Here is an 18,299-nt window from a genome sequence, read left to right on the forward strand (position 1 = left end):
CCAGGTAAGATTTCACACCCATCAGATTGTCGAAAAGTTCTACGTCTGACAACACTACGTGTTGATGAAGATGTGGAACAGAAGAGTTGTTACATACTGCTCGTGGGAGTATTAATGCAACTAATTTGAAAATCTATTTGGGATTATCCAGTAGAATTAAACCTGCTCGTAGTGTATGACCTAATAATTTGACTTTAAAGGAGCTTTTGTTCATGTTTACAAAGAGATACCTATGACGATGGCCACTGCATCAATGTTTGTCAGAACATAAACCTGGAGATAATCTAAATATCTATCAGCAGGAGAATGAGTAAAACATTTGTGGCATATTTACAACATGGGCTACTAAACCAAAGTTAAAACACATGAACTGGAACTTGATGGAATGCTACGGCTTGTATGTGTCCTCTCTGTAATTCAGGAGATGGTATCACGATGGCCATCAAGAAATGATTAGATCATGGGCCTTCTTTGTTCATGAATCCCTTCATGAACTGGATGAAGGCCCTTAGATAGGACACCGTTTGCCCTTCCACCTTCTGCCACGTGAGGTCACAATGCTCCCCCGCTCCGGAGGATGCAGCAATAATGCACCATCTTGGAAGCAGAGAGCAGCCCTCATCACACAACTGCACCTGCTGGGGCCTTGATGTTGGACTTCCTACCTTTCAGAATCGTGAGAAAATAAATTTCTGTTCTTTTAAATTACCTAGTCTCACGTATTTTGCTGTAGCATCAGAAACAGACTAAGACCCGTGTCAACATGCTTAAATCTCAAAAACTATTGAACCAGGCCCGGTGTGGTAGCTGACGACTGTAATCCCAGCACTTTGGGATGCCTAGGCAGCAGATCGCTTGAGGACTGGAGATCAAGACGAGCCTGACCAACATGGCGAAAACCTGTCTCCACTAAAACACAAAAATTAGCCAGGCATGGTGGTGTGCACCTGTAATTCCAGCTACTTGGGAGGCTGAGGCAGGATAATTGCTTGAACCTGGGAGGCAGAGGTTGCAGTAGCTGAGATTGCACCATTGCACTCCAGCCTGGGTGACAGAGCAAGACTGTCTGGAAAAGAAAAGGGGGAAGCTACTGAACAAACAAATGTAGCTGCAGAATGATAGGTACACTATGTTACTGTTTATATAAAGTTTCAAAGCGGCCAGGCACAGTGGCTCATGCCTGTAATCCCAGCACTTTGGGAGCCAGGGTGGGTGGATCAGAGGTCAGGAGTTCAAGACCAGCCTGGCCATGATGGTGAAACCCGGTCTCTACTGAAAATACAAAAATTAGCTGGGTGTGGTGGCGGGTGCCTGTAATCCCAGCTACTCGGGAGGCTGAGGCAGGAGAATTGCTTGAAGCCCATAGGCGGAGGTTGCAGTGAGCCCACATCGTGCCACTGCACTCCAGCCTGGGCGACAGCATGAGACTTCATTTCAAAAAAGAAAACAAAACAAAAGAAAAAGGTTTGAAAGCAGATAGGATGATATCAAAGTTCATCATACACACTTAAATATGGAGTACAAGAATGGAGCCATTGAGAGAATACTAAACACCAAATTCAGGATAGTGGTTATCTGTGGACGGAGGAGAGCAGGAGGAGAAGTAACTAGGGAGGGAGGAAGGTAAACTGGATCAGGGAAGGGCACGCAGGAGGCTTTCGTTTGTTTCTGTCATTCTTATTAAAGCTTGGTAATTTTTACAGAATATTCCTGACATAATTCTCTATGCCTGAAATATTTTATCATGAAAGAGAGAAACAATAATACTTAGGGTCAGAACACGTGGACTTGACTAGGACTTGCACAAACCCCTTGAGTTCTCCGGGTCTCAGTTATTACACCTGTCAAGAATAGGACCGCTCTAGTAGTTCTATAAATTCTATTTAGACCTCAAACTAACCCTCTCACATGTTGTTATCTCCACTTTACAGGTACGAAAAGGGAGCTGAGTGCTGTCAAGCAATGGCTCAGGATTTCAATCCAAGCCCGTGTAACTCCAAACTCCAGGGTCATAGGTGCACAACTTAACTCACAGGACAGTCGTGAGGAGTTGATGTCTAAGGTATTCCTTTGGAGGCCAGACACTGTGGTTTGCGCCTGTGATCCCAGCACTCTGGGAGGCCGAGGCGGGCGGATCACTTGAGGCCAGTAGTTTTGAGACCAGCCTGGCCCACATGGTCAAACACTGTGTCTACTAAAAATACAAAAGTGAGACGGGCGTGGTGTCACGTGCCTGTAATCCCAGGTACTCGGGAGGCTGAGGCAGGAGGACCATTTGAGCCCATGAGGCTGAGGTTGCAGTGAGCCGAGATCGTACCACTGCCCTCCAGTGTGGGTGACACAGTGAGAGTGTGGCTCAGAATATAAAGAAAAAAAGATTTCTAGTGTGTTATAGGGTGATGAACCCCTGTGATGAAGAGCCAAAATCTGCCTTGAAAGAATCCTGGGGAGCTTAAATATATATGCATACGCCCTTCCACTGGACAATGATTCTGTTGGTCTGAGGTGGAGTCTGGATATCTGGATTTCTAAATCAACAAAGTTAATAAGTCAGTCTTCAAATATAGGAAACACTGTTCTAAATAGTAGTGCTGTACTATATGAGGAAGTCCTGGTTCTTCCTATATATCCGACCCCAGCTCCACTGAGATACCTCTTCTAGAGCCTCAGTGCTATTGTTAGGTGGCAACATCCCTTGACAGCAGAGCTGGAGGTAGAATTAATGGAGCTGTCTCTATGCTTCCTGGGAAATCCCGTTCTACGCTCCTGTTTGCTGATCCCTACCCAATCCCACTGGCCACCAGAGAAAGAAAATGGTAGCTTGGTTACATCCATAAAGGCACATTGGCTCACTCGGCTGAATGCTGAGGTCCAAGACTATCCCTATGGTGAACAGGTCAAAAACAACTCATCTAAGAGAAACGGAAACCATGGTACAGAGTCCCATCCAGGTTCCGGGGGCGTAAGACGCAGAAACCCTCCCTCTGTAAATTGGTTCTCAATTGAGACACATGGATTGGTTCTGCCGGGGCACCAACATGAGATGATTACATTGTGAAAATATAGGTGTAGTGTGGAGGAAGCACAAACAGTAGGAGCCTTATGTTAAAGGACCAGTCATTTATTGACGGTGTAGGTGAAAAACAACAACAAACTGGAGATTGAATTGCATCTGCCTTCGAAGTATGTCAGCTGCTGTAGAACTGTATTCTCTATAGATGTCTTTTACCCATCTGAGAAGGTAAGGTAGAACTCCCAGGCGCCGCAAGAAGCTTCTGCCCAGTAGCTGTGAGATGCAGTCAGTAAAATATGATAGCACTGTCAGGGGTTCCGTTTTTACCCTGAGGCTAGGAATTGGAAGAGAGTAAGCGGCCATGTATCATAAAACGAGGTGGGGGAGAACTGGTGTGGCAAGCCCAGATGCAAGAAACCCAGGAAATGAGGCAGAGAAAGCCTAAGCTGTCACTGGGAACAGTAGTTTCTGTTGCCTGACTCCTCGAAGGACTCCACTTGGATTTCAACTGCTGAAGCGTGTGGTAAGGAAGCTAATACAGTGAGGTGACTGGAGTCAAATCTCAACACCCAGGGTCAGCTTCTAGGAGATGTAGAAGAGGAATTCTGATCTTACAATCCCCCTCACCTAAAGGCAAACCAAGGAACTACTTTGGGCTAAAGTTAGTCCAAACCTTAACTACCACCCAGGAAACCCTTAAGTACCACCCAGGCATCACCTCAACAAAGGAAACTTACCTTCCCTACGCGTATACTCCCTACCCCAGCAAACGTAGGAAAAAGGATACGCCTCTCTTTAGGTGGAGGTGAAGTACTTGCGGAAGGAAGGGCAGAAGCCACACACCGGAACAGCTGTGAGTGTGCGTGTGAAAGGTGACCAAAAAAGAAAGGAAGAAAACAAGGTCAGGTTCAGAGGCTGGGATAATTCAGGGCCTTTGGGCTACATGATGGGAGACGAACCTTGCCCTCCACCCCACAAAGGACAAGCCAAAGGTATCCCAAAGAGTAAACAGTGGTGGTAGCTACACACAGAGTGTAATTAAAGTATCATACAAAGAAACAACGATTACCTTGTCCACGTTGTAACTGGTTTTGGCACTGGTCTCAATAAACATCACATTGAGGTTTCTGGATTTTTCTTCACCCTCTTCTGCAGTGACTTGTCTGCACAAATTAGAAGTGATGAAAAGGACCAGAGTTAGTGGACAGGGATACAGTCTTCTGAGGTGTAATGATGCTTACTTATGGCAAGGAACCCTAGAAGCCTTAAACCTATGATCCTTCTGATTACAGCGTGGGGACTCTCTCCTCTACCCCCCACATATCCTCGTGCCCTAATGGGACGTGTCCTCGTCCTTCCCCTCCTGCACGGCTGCTGGGGGGGCACAGGGAGCCAGGGTAACTCCTCCCCAAGTAAACAGAGCACGGTCGACCCTCCCCATAGAGACTGAATTTTAGGTATGCCAGAAGAAGTTGTAGTTATACTGTACCTTTTATCATTCAAATCAATCTTGTTACCCACCAACATGATGACAACATCGTCACCTCTTTCTGCTCGAACATGTTCTACCCACTTATCTGTCTCCTTAAAAGAATTGATGTCTGCAAGGGAACATGTGGCAGAGTGTTGAAACATTTAGTAGAGATTTGGAGGGAACCATTCCTCTCTGCTAATTGTATCGGTCTCCCTGTCACTTCCTTTATAATCCTCTCTTCAAATAAAACATTGCACAACACCCACTTGTGACGTCATAGACAACCACTGCAATAGTTGAACCACAAATGTAGCTAGGAATCAGGCTGTGAAAGCACTCCTGGCCAGCTGTGTCCCATAGCTGCAGCTGAACCTGCATAAAACAAATGTTTAGGAAGAAGGTGGGGAAATGTAGAAAAGAAACTAGCCTTTGTAAAAAGATCAAACCTAGTAAAGGCAGAATATAAAAAGTCAGGGAGACTGGGTCCCTGAGAAGTGGCTGCTGTGGCCTGAAACCAAGTGGCCTATAGTCCTAGGACAGGTGCAACCAATTTTAATATACTGATTTGATTCAGGAAGACCCCATAGCACAGCAGATTTAAGGATTCAAGGTCTCTTGGACTTTACGGATGGTACAATTGGAGATTAGATGAAGGCAGACAGAAGAAGAAACCTCACAGGGCTTGGTAATTTGAAGAGGCTTCCGTTTTTTTTTTTGATGGTGCTACCCTACTGTGAGGAATAGGCTGAAGGGGCTGCTGTAGGGTTAGGGGTATGAGAGTAAACACTCACTATTCCGTCCTCCAAGTACATGGTCTTAGACAAGAAGTCAATTCCAACAGTTGCCTGCAAAAGAAAGTCAGGTACTCTCCAGCATTCCCTCTATTCCCAACATGAGGCAGTCTGAGAATCCGAAGTGGAGAAGGACCGTTTAGGAAAATGTCCTGGCTCCACTTCCCAACCGTACAATACATAACCTTGAGGAGGAGAACCTCCAGGTGAGTCCGCCAAGAAGACGGGCTAAAATGTACCATAGGGCTCGGCGGCGGGCTTACCTGGAAGGTGCCGCCGAAGCTGTCGTACATGAAGCGGGTGATGATGGATGTCTTCCCTACTGTGAGGTGGATAAGCAGGCCAATCGTCGCCTTGGGTGCCCTTTCTCCCCTCAAAGTTTCTATGAGCCCTCCCTCCTCCTCCCACTCCAACGTTTCCCAACGAGGAGGAACTCGATTCCCCGGAGAAAGCCCCACCCCATTTAATACCATTCACACCTTCCTGTCCCCAAAGCCCAACCCAGACCCGCACCGCTCGGCTCTCCCAGGAATACGAGTTTAGCTTTGCACAGAGTCTGGTATTGCGGTCCTTTGGCAGCCCTGAGGCCAAGGTCTCCGGCCTCCATCCAGGCCTCGCGGTGACCGAAGGCAGACATCCCGTCAGGTAGGTGGCAGCCAAAATGGCCTCCGGCGCGCAGCCTGTGCCGCCTGACGTCACTCGGCGCTCTACCGACGTCGGCTCACGGCCATTGGCTTGGCACGGACGCCTGGGCGTGGCCACGCCCCCTCGGCCCCCCCCTCCTGGCAGCTCGCGCTGCTCCTCGTGTTCAGAGCGATCCTATGACCGTTCCAGTGGGGTCATGGGGTGGAGACAGGGATGGCCACTGACGGTGTCAGAGAGAAATGGGGGTCAGCGTAGGGAAAACACGGGCTAAGTGTAATGTAATCACAGTGAAGGGGAGGGGGAAGGGAAGGCCATTCTCAGTAGTTCCATCACCCTCCAGTTGGAGGAAATAGGCAAGAGATCACCACGCACATCTGAACAAGCCGATTTATTAGAGTGTTACAGTGGGGGCTCCCACACAGACGGGCACCAGAGCAAGGTGCTCAGCTCTCCTCGTCTCCCTCCGCCTCCACAGCCTTCTGGCTCTCCTCCTCGCCTTTCCGCGTGAACTCCTCGATGACTATGTCCTCAGAGCTTGCAGAAGCAGCAAAAGAGAACAGAGGATTAGGAACCCCTTTCTGGGTGTCCTCCGTGTCCACTGTTTTTTCCTTATCCCAGAAAAGTGATGCCCTCCCTGCTTCCCAGCTGGGCTCCTTGGCCCCGTCTTGATGCCCCCCCATCCTCCATCACCCACTCTGGCTTGTTTCCTTTCGTTCCCTCCCAAATTTCCCAGCACAAGAGTTCCCCAGGAGCACTGGAAGGGAAATAAGGATGAGGAGTGGGAAGTGGGAAGGTATCAAAGAATGAAAGACGAAAGGGGCAGGAAGGTGGGGTATGCAGAAAGGGAACAGAGGGCATATGAAAAGCACCGAACTGTGACACGAAGCTAAGCCGTATGTTTACACTGGACCTGTATTTAAAGCACCCTGGAAAAGCATTTTCACATTTCCATCGTCATAGCGTGGAGAGTGGCAATGGGAAGAGGGGAATGGGGCTTCCCAGTCTCCTATTCCATTTACCTAGCGGCCTCTGCAGCAAGCATGGAGGGGGAAGGAAAAAAAAAGATGGAGCTGATGCTGATTAGGGGTTCTTCGGTTCCCTGAAGAAGTATGTTTACCCTTTTCCCTCCCTTTCCAAGCCTTCCTCCCCAGCACACAGGACACACACACTTCCCCCGAAAACCTAGACACCCAGCCTGCCTATTGCTGTTCCATCCACAGCCAAACTGCTCGTCTCCAATTCATGAGATCAGAACGCCTTGGACCTCAGCCCTCAGGAAAACCCTTCCTGTGAGTTCCTCCTGATCACTCACCATGAGATGGCTTCGGGTGGATCAGGACCAAGGGTAGCTCCACACCAACATCACTGCAAGGATCCCAATGTGGAGTGACATCTCATCTCTCTACAAGCCCAACCCCTGAACCTCCCTCCCTTAGGTTTCCAGTCTTTGGATGCCCTCAGACCCTCCCTTGTCCTCCTCTTCTTGCCCATGTCCCCCCACCCCACAGTCTCTTACCTGGCCGTCAGGTCTCCTAGGATGCTGTGGGTAGAATGACACCCAAAATTACTAGCAGCAAATAGAGAAGGGGCAACATAGTTTTAATAGGGAATGAGGGATCATAAGCCCTAATGAGCCAGCCACAGAATGGGTTTCTGGAAGGGAAAGTGACTTGTTCGCTGAGCTCACAGGTTTGGGAACCTGGTCTGTGAGAAGGGGTGAGGAATGGTGTGATTGGGTCCATCTAACTGGGAGAAAAAGAGAGGCGAAAAGCCCTTGACTCCTTAGCCCCTGCCCAGACAGACCCAGAACCCTCACTTACCCGCCACAGGACACCATCAGGTTGACTCTGACTTTGTAGGACACCAGGATCCCCAGCCACTCTTTGTCCATTCCCGGTCTAATACTGGAGTTTGTAGTATTCGTTTGGGGGTGTGTAGGGGCATTAGGAGAATTCGTTCAGTCCCCAGTTTCTTCTCACGCATTCCCATCACCACACCCTATAACATTTAGTCTTCTCCCAGAAGATCTCCCAGGCTCTAAGCTCTCCTACCCATCAGACCACAATTCTCTCCCCAACATTCAGTTTTACCACGTCACCCTCTGCTCAGGAGCCTACCTTTTGAATAGAACAACTACTCTGCCTGACTTTCAAGACCCTAACAATCTTGCCCTATCTAGCCTCTCTAACCTTTTCTGCCCTAACTGCTGAATGCAACCTAAGCAGACCCATCTTCTCTCCGTGATCAGAACATGCCATGTGGATTCCCATCTTCTAGCCTTTGCCCATGCTGTGTTCCCAGTATAGAATGCTCCTGTGTTTTGTCTGTTGGTAACCAGATCCTTCACATGTTTTAAGATCTAGCTCATTCTACCTGCTCCAGGGAGCTTGGGAAAAATCTCGTCATTGCTCTGTGCTGCTGATCTCTTACATATAAAATAACGCTGCTTGGATGATTTCTAAGGAGATTCCCAGCGATAGCAGTCTATAGCTGCTTGATTGATAAGCCGTGGGGAGAGATGGAGGCATTACACTTATAAGATGCTGGCAGGTGATTTTTGCTGGGAGACACACCTAAGGCTATGGCCTCCGAGGGACGGGACCAAGTGAATGACTTCCTAGGATTCTATTAATTTCTGTTGCATCCTTTTCCTTCGTTGTCCTCCTTTTTCTCCATTTCTCATCTCCTAGGCTTCTACCGCATTTTCGTCTTTTCTAGAGAGTGGATTCTCTAGAGATCACAATATTCAGAGCCGGAGGACATGTGATAAAATCCTGTCTGCCTCTACCTCTTATCAGCCATGCCACCTTAAACCAGTTCCTTCTTCTGTCTGAGCCTCAGGGTCCTTAAGTGTAAAAGGGAGTAAGAACAGGCTACTTTGGTGGGATTCTATCCAGGCTACGTTGGTGGGATTCTCACAAAGATGACATAGTACATATGTTAGGACCTCGGTGCACTGTGAAATCTTATACAACGTAAGGATTGTCTTCCTCTCCGTGTTTTCCTTTCTTTCCGCCTCTGACCTAAGCCTGCCGTTGGTCCCATGGGCATTACTGAGCTTGCTGCTGGCCCGCGGGCCTGGAGGGGTCTGTGAACACTGCCCTAGAGACAGTTTAAAAACAGGTAGGCTTCACCGAAGATGAAACCTCAGAGCTGTATATGCAGCGTGTGGAATGATCGAGGGGTAGGAAATGGAGGCTGAGAGTTACATTTGAGCTTACATCGTGCTACAGGCCAGGTTGGTATCCTCATGCTTGAGTTTCCCATCCAGTGCCAGGCCCCGTTTCTGGCAGCTGGCAGCCAGGATTGGGGTTACTGCAAAGCTCCTGGAGAAGTTGGAATTAGCAGGTATAGTCTCCCTTTGAAAGACGAACAAGTGAAGGATTTAGACTGGGTTTGCCTATGAAGTACACTTTTACTCCCAAGAGTATCTTGTACAAGATTGTATGAGAACCTACTGGAGTATCCCAGAGAGGTAACATGTTTAACTGTGAAGACTGGGAGAAATGCATTCTGGTGGGAAATCCTTACGCTTCTGCCCTCGCTCAGCATTGTGATGGGACTCCTGGGGGTAAGTTTTGTCCCCTCCATCCCGTTGTCTTGGGAATCCCTCCCATTCTCTACTATAGCCTTCATCTTGAACTTCCCCATTCTTTGGAACTTCCCCTCCCTTTTGTTCTTCCCACCTTCTCACCCGCCTACCGGACCTCTTCCCAACACCCGACCCTTTAGCTCTTTGACCCCAGCCCCAGTGCCAGCTCACGTGAATTCCTGAATGAACACAGTCTTGGAGTACTTGTCTAGTGAATACAGGACCACATCAGTGACCTGGTCGACTGAACAAGCCGGGAAAAGCACGTGATTATAATCAACCAGTCATTTTTGAGACCCCAGCTTACTGTCCTCAGAGGTGACCTTATACACAGGTACACTATACGTCACGCAGTAAGACGCGGTCAGTGACAAAACGAGATGTGCATTTTGACAAGTGTGTGATAGAGGGAAAGCCTACATGAATGCAGACAGGTAAGTGAGGCACAATTGTGGAAAAAGACCTGTGGCTTTGGGACCAGGTGCGGAGGGATGGGAAGAGAAACTCACCGGAAATCCTGATTTTTTTGATGACCTTGTTGGTGGAGTTGTTGATAGAAACATTGACAGAGATGGGTTCTCCGTGGTAGTGAACCTAAAGCAGGAGGAGGGACCCATGTCCAGGCTGGAGGAAGAATGCACAGATGGAGACCTATAAACCCTGTTTCCTTAGCACTCTTGCCACCCTGGCTCCCATCTCTGCCTGCCCAAGTAGGATATCAGTGAAGAATGGGCATCAGAGGGGGCGCTGGGGTAGGAGGCCGGAAGTGCGGGTCACAAACCTCCCTGTCCATCCAGGCCTGGAGTTGTAGGGGCTGAGCTGACAGAAGGAAGCGGCGGACGGTCTGGGCTGAGGGGCCAGGTCCTGCCTCCGGTGGCGCAAACTGTACTTTCCGGACAACCAGTCGCACATAGTCTCTGAGCAGAGACCAACGCATCAGCTAAAGCATCCTCCTGCGGGGAGACCCGCAGACCTCTCCCATGCCACCCCCACAGCCCAACCCTTGCTTAAGAATGGGAATAGAGGAAGGCCCCCCCGTCAGAGAACTCCTCTAGACCCTTAATGTAAGTATGTAGACCAAAGGTTGGTAAGCTACGGCCCACTGGCCAAATCTGGCCTGTCGCCTGTTTTCCTATGGTCCACGAACTGATAATGGTTATATTACATTTATAAATGGTTGAAATAAATCAAGGAGCAATAGTATTTTACGACATGTGGATATTACACGAAATTCAAATTTCAGTGTCCATAAACAAAGTTCTGTCGGACACACAGCCACACTCATTCTTTTCTGTACTACCTACGGCTGCGTTTGCACTGCAACAGCAGAGTTGGGTAGTTGCAACAGAGACTACACGGCCCACACAACCCAAATAGTTATTTTTTGGACCGTACACAAAAGTTTGCTGACCCTTGCCCTAGAGCAAAGAGGAGAAGTCTGAGGGGCCTCAGAAACGGGCGTCACTGGTGGCGACGATGCTGTGGAGGTTGAAACTTGGGCCATTTCTGTCACCAGAGCAGGATCTGTTTCCTGGGACAGGCTGGATGCAAGGACTTTGGGGGAGAACCAGAGAATACCTCTTGGAGACTGTCTCCTCCGGGTTTTCAGCACAGAAACTCTTCACCTCAAAGTCAATCCCACAGGGCTGTAAAGGGACAGGGGCAAAGAGAGCTCATTTCCAGTGCTGTCCTCCCTTCCCCATGGGCCTATAAGAAAATGCCTGACCTCCTTCCTTAGCTGTCCATTTCTCTCCAGTCTTGACTGTTTGTCCCACTGTTCCTCTACCTGGAACTACCATCTATCCCTCTTTCTTAGAACCCAGTCCTCCATCCGCACCTTGCCTGCATCTTCAGGACCTGGCTGCAGTGTCACAGAACAGGGCAGGTTGGTCACCATCTAGGGGACAAAAAAGAGGTCAGGAAAGGAGTAGAAAAGAATTCAAACCGATACAAGAAAACTAGGGACCCCTCTCCCTTGTTGCCCTTCTTGAGCTCTCTCTCTTAATCTTCCCTGGAAACCTTGCCTGCCCAGGGCTTGGGGTCAGTACCTGCAGGGTAAAGGGGTAGGCATTGGCCCCTAGCTTGTGCAGCAGTCGCTCCTGTAGGACCGTGAGGGCCCCCTGAGGGCTGGTGGATTCAGCTGGGACCACTTGCAGGGTCTGCACATACAGATCTTTCCGGAATGTCAGACCAATCACATCCAAGTCATCACGGCCATAGCGAAAGGCACATGTCAACATGACAAACACTGCAGGCGAAGGAGGAAGAGAGTGGCCTGTCAGGCCTGAGTGGGAAGGGGAATCTTAACTGGGTGAAGAAGACGCAGAGAGGTGATGTCACATGATCGAAAGACCGTGGCGGCAAAAAAAAACCCGCTATTAACACATTTGACTGCAGTAAGATTTATATTCAGTGTCTTTATAAACAAGTAAAATAGGAAAGACTGGGAGAAAAATCTTTGCAACACATATAGTACACAGGAGGTTAACATCCAAAATATGTAAGCACATCACACATCAACAAGAATGATGGACCAGTGTCATAGCGTACAAAGAAGGTGAAGGCATGCTCAATGACACAGGAAAACATGTTTAGTCTCATTAGTAATCAGATAAATGCAAATTAAATGCACAACCAGGTAAGATTTCACACCCATCAGATTGTCAAAAAGTTCTACGTCTGACAACACTACGTGTTGATGAAGATGTGGAACAGAAGAGTTGTTACATACTGCTCGTGGGAGTATTAATGCAACTAATTTGAAAATCTATTTGGGATTATCCAGTAGAATTAAACCTGCTCGTAGTGTATGACCTAATAATTTGACTTTAAAGGAGCTTTTGTTCATGTTTACAAAGAGATACCTATGACGATGGCCACCGCATCAATGTTTGTCAGAACATAAACCTGGAGATAATCTAAATATCTATCAGCAGGAGAATGAGTAAAACATTTGTGGCATATTTACAACATGGGCTACTAAACCAAAGTTAAAACACATGAACTGGAACTTGATGGAATGCCATGGCTTGTATGTGTCCTCTCTGTAATTCAGGAGATGGTATCACGATGGCCATCAAGAAATGATTAGATCATGGGCCTTCTTTGTTCATGAATCCCTTCATGAACTGGATGAAGGCCCTTAGATAGGACACCGTTTGCCCTTCCACCTTCTGCCACGTGAGGTCACAATGCTCCCCCGCTCCGGAGGATGCAGCAATAATGCACCATCTTGGAAGCAGAGAGCAGCCCTCATCACACAACTGCACCTGCTGGGGCCTTGATGTTGGACTTCCTACCTTTCAGAATCGTGAGAAAATAAATTTCTGTTCTTTTAAATTACCTAGTCTCACGTATTTTGCTGTAGCATCAGAAACAGACTAAGACCCGTGTCAACATGCTTAAATCTCAAAAACTATTGAACCAGGCCCGGTGTGGTAGCTGACGCCTGTAATCCCAGCACTTTGGGATGCCTAGGCAGCAGATCGCTTGAGGACTGGAGATCAAGACGAGCCTGACCAACATGGCGAAAACCTGTCTCCACTAAAACACAAAAATTAGCCAGGCATGGTGGTGTGCACCTGTAATTCCAGCTACTTGGGAGGCTGAGGCAGGATAATTGCTTGAACCTGGGAGGCAGAGGTTGCAGTAGCTGAGATTGCACCATTGCACTCCAGCCTGGGTGACAGAGCAAGACTGTCTGGAAAAGAAAAGGGGGAAGCTACTGAACAAACAAATGTAGCTGCAGAATGATAGGTACACTATGTTACTGTTTATATAAAGTTTCAAAGCGGCCAGGCACAGTGGCTCATGCCTGTAATCCCAGCACTTTGGGAGCCAGGGTGGGTGGATCAGAGGTCAGGAGTTCAAGACCAGCCTGGCCATGATGGTGAAACCCGGTCTCTACTGAAAATACAAAAATTAGCTGGGTGTGGTGGCGGGTGCCTGTAATCCCAGCTACTCGGGAGGCTGAGGCAGGAGAATTGCTTGAAGCCCATAGGCGGAGGTTGCAGTGAGCCCACATCGTGCCACTGCACTCCAGCCTGGGCGACAGCATGAGACTTCATTTCAAAAAAGAAAACAAAACAAAAGAAAAAGGTTTGAAAGCAGATAGGATGATATCAAAGTTCATCATACACACTTAAATATGGAGTACAAGAATGGAGCCATTGAGAGAATACTAAACACCAAATTCAGGATAGTGGTTATCTGTGGACGGAGGAGAGCAGGAGGAGAAGTAACTAGGGAGGGAGGAAGGTAAACTGGATCAGGGAAGGGCACGCAGGAGGCTTTCGTTTGTTTCTGTCATTCTTATTAAAGCTTGGTAATTTTTACAGAATATTCCTGACATAATTCTCTATGCCTGAAATATTTTATCATGAAAGAGAGAAACAATAATACTTAGGGTCAGAACACGTGGACTTGACTAGGACTTGCACAAACCCCTTGAGTTCTCCGGGTCTCAGTTATTACACCTGTCAAGAATAGGACCGCTCTAGTAGTTCTATAAATTCTATTTAGACCTCAAACTAACCCTCTCACATGTTGTTATCTCCACTTTACAGGTACGAAAAGGGAGCTGAGTGCTGTCAAGCAATGGCTCAGGATTTCAATCCAAGCCCGTGTAACTCCAAACTCCAGGGTCATAGGTGCACAACTTAACTCACAGGACAGTCGTGAGGAGTTGATGTCTAAGGTATTCCTTTGGAGGCCAGACACTGTGGTTTGCGCCTGTGATCCCAGCACTCTGGGAGGCCGAGGCGGGCGGATCACTTGAGGCCAGTAGTTTTGAGACCAGCCTGGCCCACATGGTCAAACACTGTGTCTACTAAAAATACAAAAGTGAGACGGGCGTGGTGTCACGTGCCTGTAATCCCAGGTACTCGGGAGGCTGAGGCAGGAGGACCATTTGAGCCCATGAGGCTGAGGTTGCAGTGAGCCGAGATCGTACCACTGCCCTCCAGTGTGGGTGACACAGTGAGAGTGTGGCTCAGAATATAAAGAAAAAAAGATTTCTAGTGTGTTATAGGGTGATGAACCCCTGTGATGAAGAGCCAAAATCTGCCTTGAAAGAATCCTGGGGAGCTTAAATATATATGCATACGCCCTTCCACTGGACAATGATTCTGTTGGTCTGAGGTGGAGTCTGGATATCTGGATTTCTAAATCAACAAAGTTAATAAGTCAGTCTTCAAATATAGGAAACACTGTTCTAAATAGTAGTGCTGTACTATATGAGGAAGTCCTGGTTCTTCCTATATATCCGACCCCAGCTCCACTGAGATACCTCTTCTAGAGCCTCAGTGCTATTGTTAGGTGGCAACATCCCTTGACAGCAGAGCTGGAGGTAGAATTAATGGAGCTGTCTCTATGCTTCCTGGGAAATCCCGTTCTACGCTCCTGTTTGCTGATCCCTACCCAATCCCATTGGCCACCAGAGAAAGAAAATGGTAGCTTGGTTACATCCATAAAGGCACATTGGCTCACTCGGCTGAATGCTGAGGTCCAAGACTATCCCTATGGTGAACAGGTCAAAAACAACTCATCTAAGAGAAACGGAAACCATGGTACAGAGTCCCATCCAGGTTCCGGGGGCGTAAGACGCAGAAACCCTCCCTCTGTAAATTGGTTCTCAATTGAGACACATGGATTGGTTCTGCCGGGGCACCAACATGAGATGATTACATTGTGAAAATATAGGTGTAGTGTGGAGGAAGCACAAACAGTAGGAGCCTTATGTTAAAGGACCAGTCATTTATTGACGGTGTAGGTGAAAAACAACAACAAACTGGAGATTGAATTGCATCTGCCTTCGAAGTATGTCAGCTGCTGTAGAACTGTATTCTCTATAGATGTCTTTTACCCATCTGAGAAGGTAAGGTAGAACTCCCAGGCGCCGCAAGAAGCTTCTGCCCAGTAGCTGTGAGATGCAGTCAGTAAAATATGATAGCACTGTCAGGGGTTCCGTTTTTACCCCGAGGCTAGGAATTGGAAGAGAGTAAGCGGCCATGTATCATAAAACGAGGTGGGGGAGAACTGGTGTGGCAAGCCCAGATGCAAGAAACCCAGGAAATGAGGCAGAGAAAGCCTAAGCTGTCACTGGGAACAGTAGTTTCTGTTGCCTGACTCCTCGAAGGACTCCACTTGGATTTCAACTGCTGAAGCGTGTGGTAAGGAAGCTAATACAGTGAGGTGACTGGAGTCAAATCTCAACACCCAGGGTCAGCTTCTAGGAGATGTAGAAGAGGAATTCTGATCTTACAATCCCCCTCACCTAAAGGCAAACCAAGGAACTACTTTGGGCTAAAGTTAGTCCAAACCTTAACTACCACCCAGGAAACCCTTAAGTACCACCCAGGCATCACCTCAACAAAGGAAACTTACCTTCCCTACGCGTATACTCCCTACCCCAGCAAACGTAGGAAAAAGGATACGCCTCTCTTTAGGTGGAGGTGAAGTACTTGCGGAAGGAAGGGCAGAAGCCACACACCGGAACAGCTGTGAGTGTGCGTGTGAAAGGTGACCAAAAAAGAAAGGAAGAAAACAAGGTCAGGTTCAGAGGCTGGGATAATTCAGGGCCTTTGGGCTACATGATGGGAGACGAACCTTGCCCTCCACCCCACAAAGGACAAGCCAAAGGTATCCCAAAGAGTAAACAGTGGTGGTAGCTACACACAGAGTGTAATTAAAGTATCATACAAAGAAACAACGATTACCTTGTCCACGTTGTAACTGGTTTTGGCACTGGTCTCAATAAACATCACATTGAGGTTTCTGGATTTTTCTTCACCCTCTTCTGCAGTGACTTGTCTGCACAAATTAGAAGTGATGAAAAGGACCAGAGTTAGTGGACAGGGATACAGTCTTCTGAGGTGTAATGATGCTTACTTATGGCAAGGAACCCTAGAAGCCTTAAACCTATGATCCTTCTGATTACAGCGTGGGGACTCTCTCCTCTACCCCCCACATATCCTCGTGCCCTAATGGGACGTGTCCTCGTCCTTCCCCTCCTGCACGGCTGCTGGGGGGGCACAGGGAGCCAGGGTAACTCCTCCCCAAGTAAACAGAGCACGGTCGACCCTCCCCATAGAGACTGAATTTTAGGTATGCCAGAAGAAGTTGTAGTTATACTGTACCTTTTATCATTCAAATCAATCTTGTTACCCACCAACATGATGACAACATCGTCACCTCTTTCTGCTCGAACATGTTCTACCCACTTATCTGTCTCCTTAAAAGAATTGATGTCTGCAAGGGAACATGTGGCAGAGTGTTGAAACATTTAGTAGAGATTTGGAGGGAACCATTCCTCTCTGCTAATTGTATCGGTCTCCCTGTCACTTCCTTTATAATCCTCTCTTCAAATAAAACATTGCACAACACCCACTTGTGACGTCATAGACAACCACTGCAATAGTTGAACCACAAATGTAGCTAGGAATCAGGCTGTGAAAGCACTCCTGGCCAGCTGTGTCCCATAGCTGCAGCTGAACCTGCATAAAACAAATGTTTAGGAAGAAGGTGGGGAAATGTAGAAAAGAAACTAGCCTTTGTAAAAAGATCAAACCTAGTAAAGGCAGAATATAAAAAGTCAGGGAGACTGGGTCCCTGAGAAGTGGCTGCTGTGGCCTGAAACCAAGTGGCCTATAGTCCTAGGACAGGTGCAACCAATTTTAATATACTGATTTGATTCAGGAAGACCCCATAGCACAGCAGATTTAAGGATTCAAGGTCTCTTGGACTTTACGGATGGTACAATTGGAGATTAGATGAAGGCAGACAGAAGAAGAAACCTCACAGGGCTTGGTAATTTGAAGAGGCTTCCGTTTTTTTTTTTGATGGTGCTACCCTACTGTGAGGAATAGGCTGAAGGGGCTGCTGTAGGGTTAGGGGTATGAGAGTAAACACTCACTATTCCGTCCTCCAAGTACATGGTCTTAGACAAGAAGTCAATTCCAACAGTTGCCTGCAAAAGAAAGTCAGGTACTCTCCAGCATTCCCTCTATTCCCAACATGAGGCAGTCTGAGAATCCGAAGTGGAGAAGGACCGTTTAGGAAAATGTCCTGGCTCCACTTCCCAACCGTACAATACATAACCTTGAGGAGGAGAACCTCCAGGTGAGTCCGCCAAGAAGACGGGCTAAAATGTACCATAGGGCTCGGCGGCGGGCTTACCTGGAAGGTGCCGCCGAAGCTGTCGTACATGAAGCGGGTGATGATGGATGTCTTCCCTACTGTGAGGTGGATAAGCAGGCCAATCGTCGCCTTGGGTGCCCTTTCTCCCCTCAAAGTTTCTATGAGCCCTCCCTCCTCCTCCCACTCCAACGTTTCCCAACGAGGAGGAACTCGATTCCCCGGAGAAAGCCCCACCCCATTTAATACCATTCACACCTTCCTGTCCCCAAAGCCCAACCCAGACCCGCACCGCTCGGCTCTCCCAGGAATACGAGTTTAGCTTTGCACAGAGTCTGGTATTGCGGTCCTTTGGCAGCCCTGAGGCCAAGGTCTCCGGCCTCCATCCAGGCCTCGCGGTGACCGAAGGCAGACATCCCGTCAGGTAGGTGGCAGCCAAAATGGCCTCCGGCGCGCAGCCTGTGCCGCCTGACGTCACTCGGCGCTCTACCGACGTCGGCTCACGGCCATTGGCTTGGCACGGACGCCTGGGCGTGGCCACGCCCCCTCGGCCCCCCCCTCCTGGCAGCTCGCGCTGCTCCTCGTGTTCAGAGCGATCCTATGACCGTTCCAGTGGGGTCATGGGGTGGAGACAGGGATGGCCACTGACGG

The 18,299-nt window shown here is 48.3% G+C and overlaps 3 protein-coding genes across 5 annotated transcripts; all 3 read right to left on the reverse strand.

Annotated features, from left to right (window-relative positions):
- Positions 1 to 3,112: 3,112 nt before the first annotated feature.
- On the reverse strand, positions 3,113 to 5,915 carry LOC135271528 (ras-related protein Rab-41-like). 2 transcript variants are annotated; one of them, XM_064368922.1, is made up of 8 exons: positions 5,792 to 5,915; positions 5,542 to 5,597; positions 5,279 to 5,332; positions 4,754 to 4,859; positions 4,503 to 4,614; positions 4,083 to 4,176; positions 3,801 to 3,864; positions 3,113 to 3,524 (listed from the first exon to the last, which is right to left on the reverse strand). In XM_064368922.1, the coding sequence occupies exons 1-8, from the start codon at positions 5,913 to 5,915 to the stop codon at positions 3,463 to 3,465; spliced, it is 672 nt and encodes a 223-aa protein (XP_064224992.1). In that variant the 3' UTR covers positions 3,113 to 3,462. The 2 variants fall into 2 exon arrangements, with proteins under 2 accessions (XP_064224992.1, XP_064224991.1); XM_064368921.1 differs by having other exon boundaries at positions 5,542 to 5,600.
- Positions 5,916 to 7,227: 1,312 nt separating this feature from the next.
- On the reverse strand, positions 7,228 to 12,104 carry LOC135271551 (arrestin-C-like). Its single transcript, XM_064368979.1, has 11 exons — positions 12,050 to 12,104; positions 11,564 to 11,763; positions 11,353 to 11,412; positions 11,094 to 11,161; positions 10,297 to 10,432; positions 10,025 to 10,109; positions 9,687 to 9,759; positions 9,145 to 9,282; positions 7,744 to 7,827; positions 7,440 to 7,463; positions 7,228 to 7,288 (listed from the first exon to the last, which is right to left on the reverse strand). The coding sequence occupies exons 1-11, from the start codon at positions 12,102 to 12,104 to the stop codon at positions 7,228 to 7,230; spliced, it is 984 nt and encodes a 327-aa protein (XP_064225049.1).
- A 3,400-nt stretch (positions 12,105 to 15,504) lies between these two features.
- On the reverse strand, positions 15,505 to 18,064 carry LOC135271531 (ras-related protein Rab-41-like). 2 transcript variants are annotated; one of them, XM_064368929.1, is made up of 8 exons: positions 17,941 to 18,064; positions 17,691 to 17,746; positions 17,428 to 17,481; positions 16,903 to 17,008; positions 16,652 to 16,763; positions 16,232 to 16,325; positions 15,950 to 16,013; positions 15,505 to 15,673 (listed from the first exon to the last, which is right to left on the reverse strand). In XM_064368929.1, exons 1-8 carry the CDS (start codon positions 18,062 to 18,064, stop codon positions 15,612 to 15,614), a joined length of 672 nt encoding a protein of 223 aa, XP_064224999.1. In that variant the 3' UTR covers positions 15,505 to 15,611. The 2 variants fall into 2 exon arrangements, with proteins under 2 accessions (XP_064224999.1, XP_064224998.1); XM_064368928.1 differs by having other exon boundaries at positions 17,691 to 17,749.
- Positions 18,065 to 18,299: the final 235 nt, after the last annotated feature.

Source organism: Aotus nancymaae, unplaced genomic scaffold, assembly GCF_030222135.1.
Source record: "Aotus nancymaae isolate 86718 unplaced genomic scaffold, 86718_ANA_hifiasm-v0.15.2.pri h1tg000081l, whole genome shotgun sequence".
In the NCBI taxonomy this organism is placed as follows: domain Eukaryota; kingdom Metazoa; phylum Chordata; class Mammalia; order Primates; family Aotidae; genus Aotus; species Aotus nancymaae.

Excerpts from the sequence above, each read along its gene's own strand:
- LOC135271528 (XM_064368921.1), bottom strand. The coding sequence starts at position 5,915 with ATGTCTGCCTTCGGTCACCGCGAGGCCTGGATGGAGGCCGGAGACCTT. Across the intron at positions 5,333-5,541 it reads GCTTCGGCGGCACCTTCCAG|GCAACTGTTGGAATTGACTT; the intron begins GTAAGCCCGCCG and ends TTTCTTTTGCAG. Across the intron at positions 3,865-4,082 it reads CCAGTTACAACGTGGACAAG|CTGTTCCGGTGTGTGGCTTC; the intron begins GTAATCGTTGTT and ends GCACACTCACAG.
- LOC135271551 (XM_064368979.1), bottom strand. The coding sequence starts at position 12,104 with ATGTTTTCCTGTGTCATTGAGCATGCCTTCACCTTCTTTGTACGCTAT. Across the intron at positions 11,764-12,049 it reads CTTTGTACGCTATGACACTG|TGTTTGTCATGTTGACATGT; the intron begins GTCCATCATTCT and ends CTTCGCCTGCAG. Across the intron at positions 11,162-11,352 it reads GTCCTGAAGATGCAGGCAAG|CCCTGTGGGATTGACTTTGA; the intron begins GTGCGGATGGAG and ends GTCCCTTTACAG.
- LOC135271531 (XM_064368928.1), bottom strand. The coding sequence starts at position 18,064 with ATGTCTGCCTTCGGTCACCGCGAGGCCTGGATGGAGGCCGGAGACCTT. Across the intron at positions 17,750-17,940 it reads ATTCCTGGGAGAGCCGAGCG|TAGGGAAGACATCCATCATC; the intron begins GTGCGGGTCTGG and ends TCCACCTCACAG. Across the intron at positions 16,326-16,651 it reads ATTGATTTGAATGATAAAAG|ACAAGTCACTGCAGAAGAGG; the intron begins GTACAGTATAAC and ends TAATTTGTGCAG.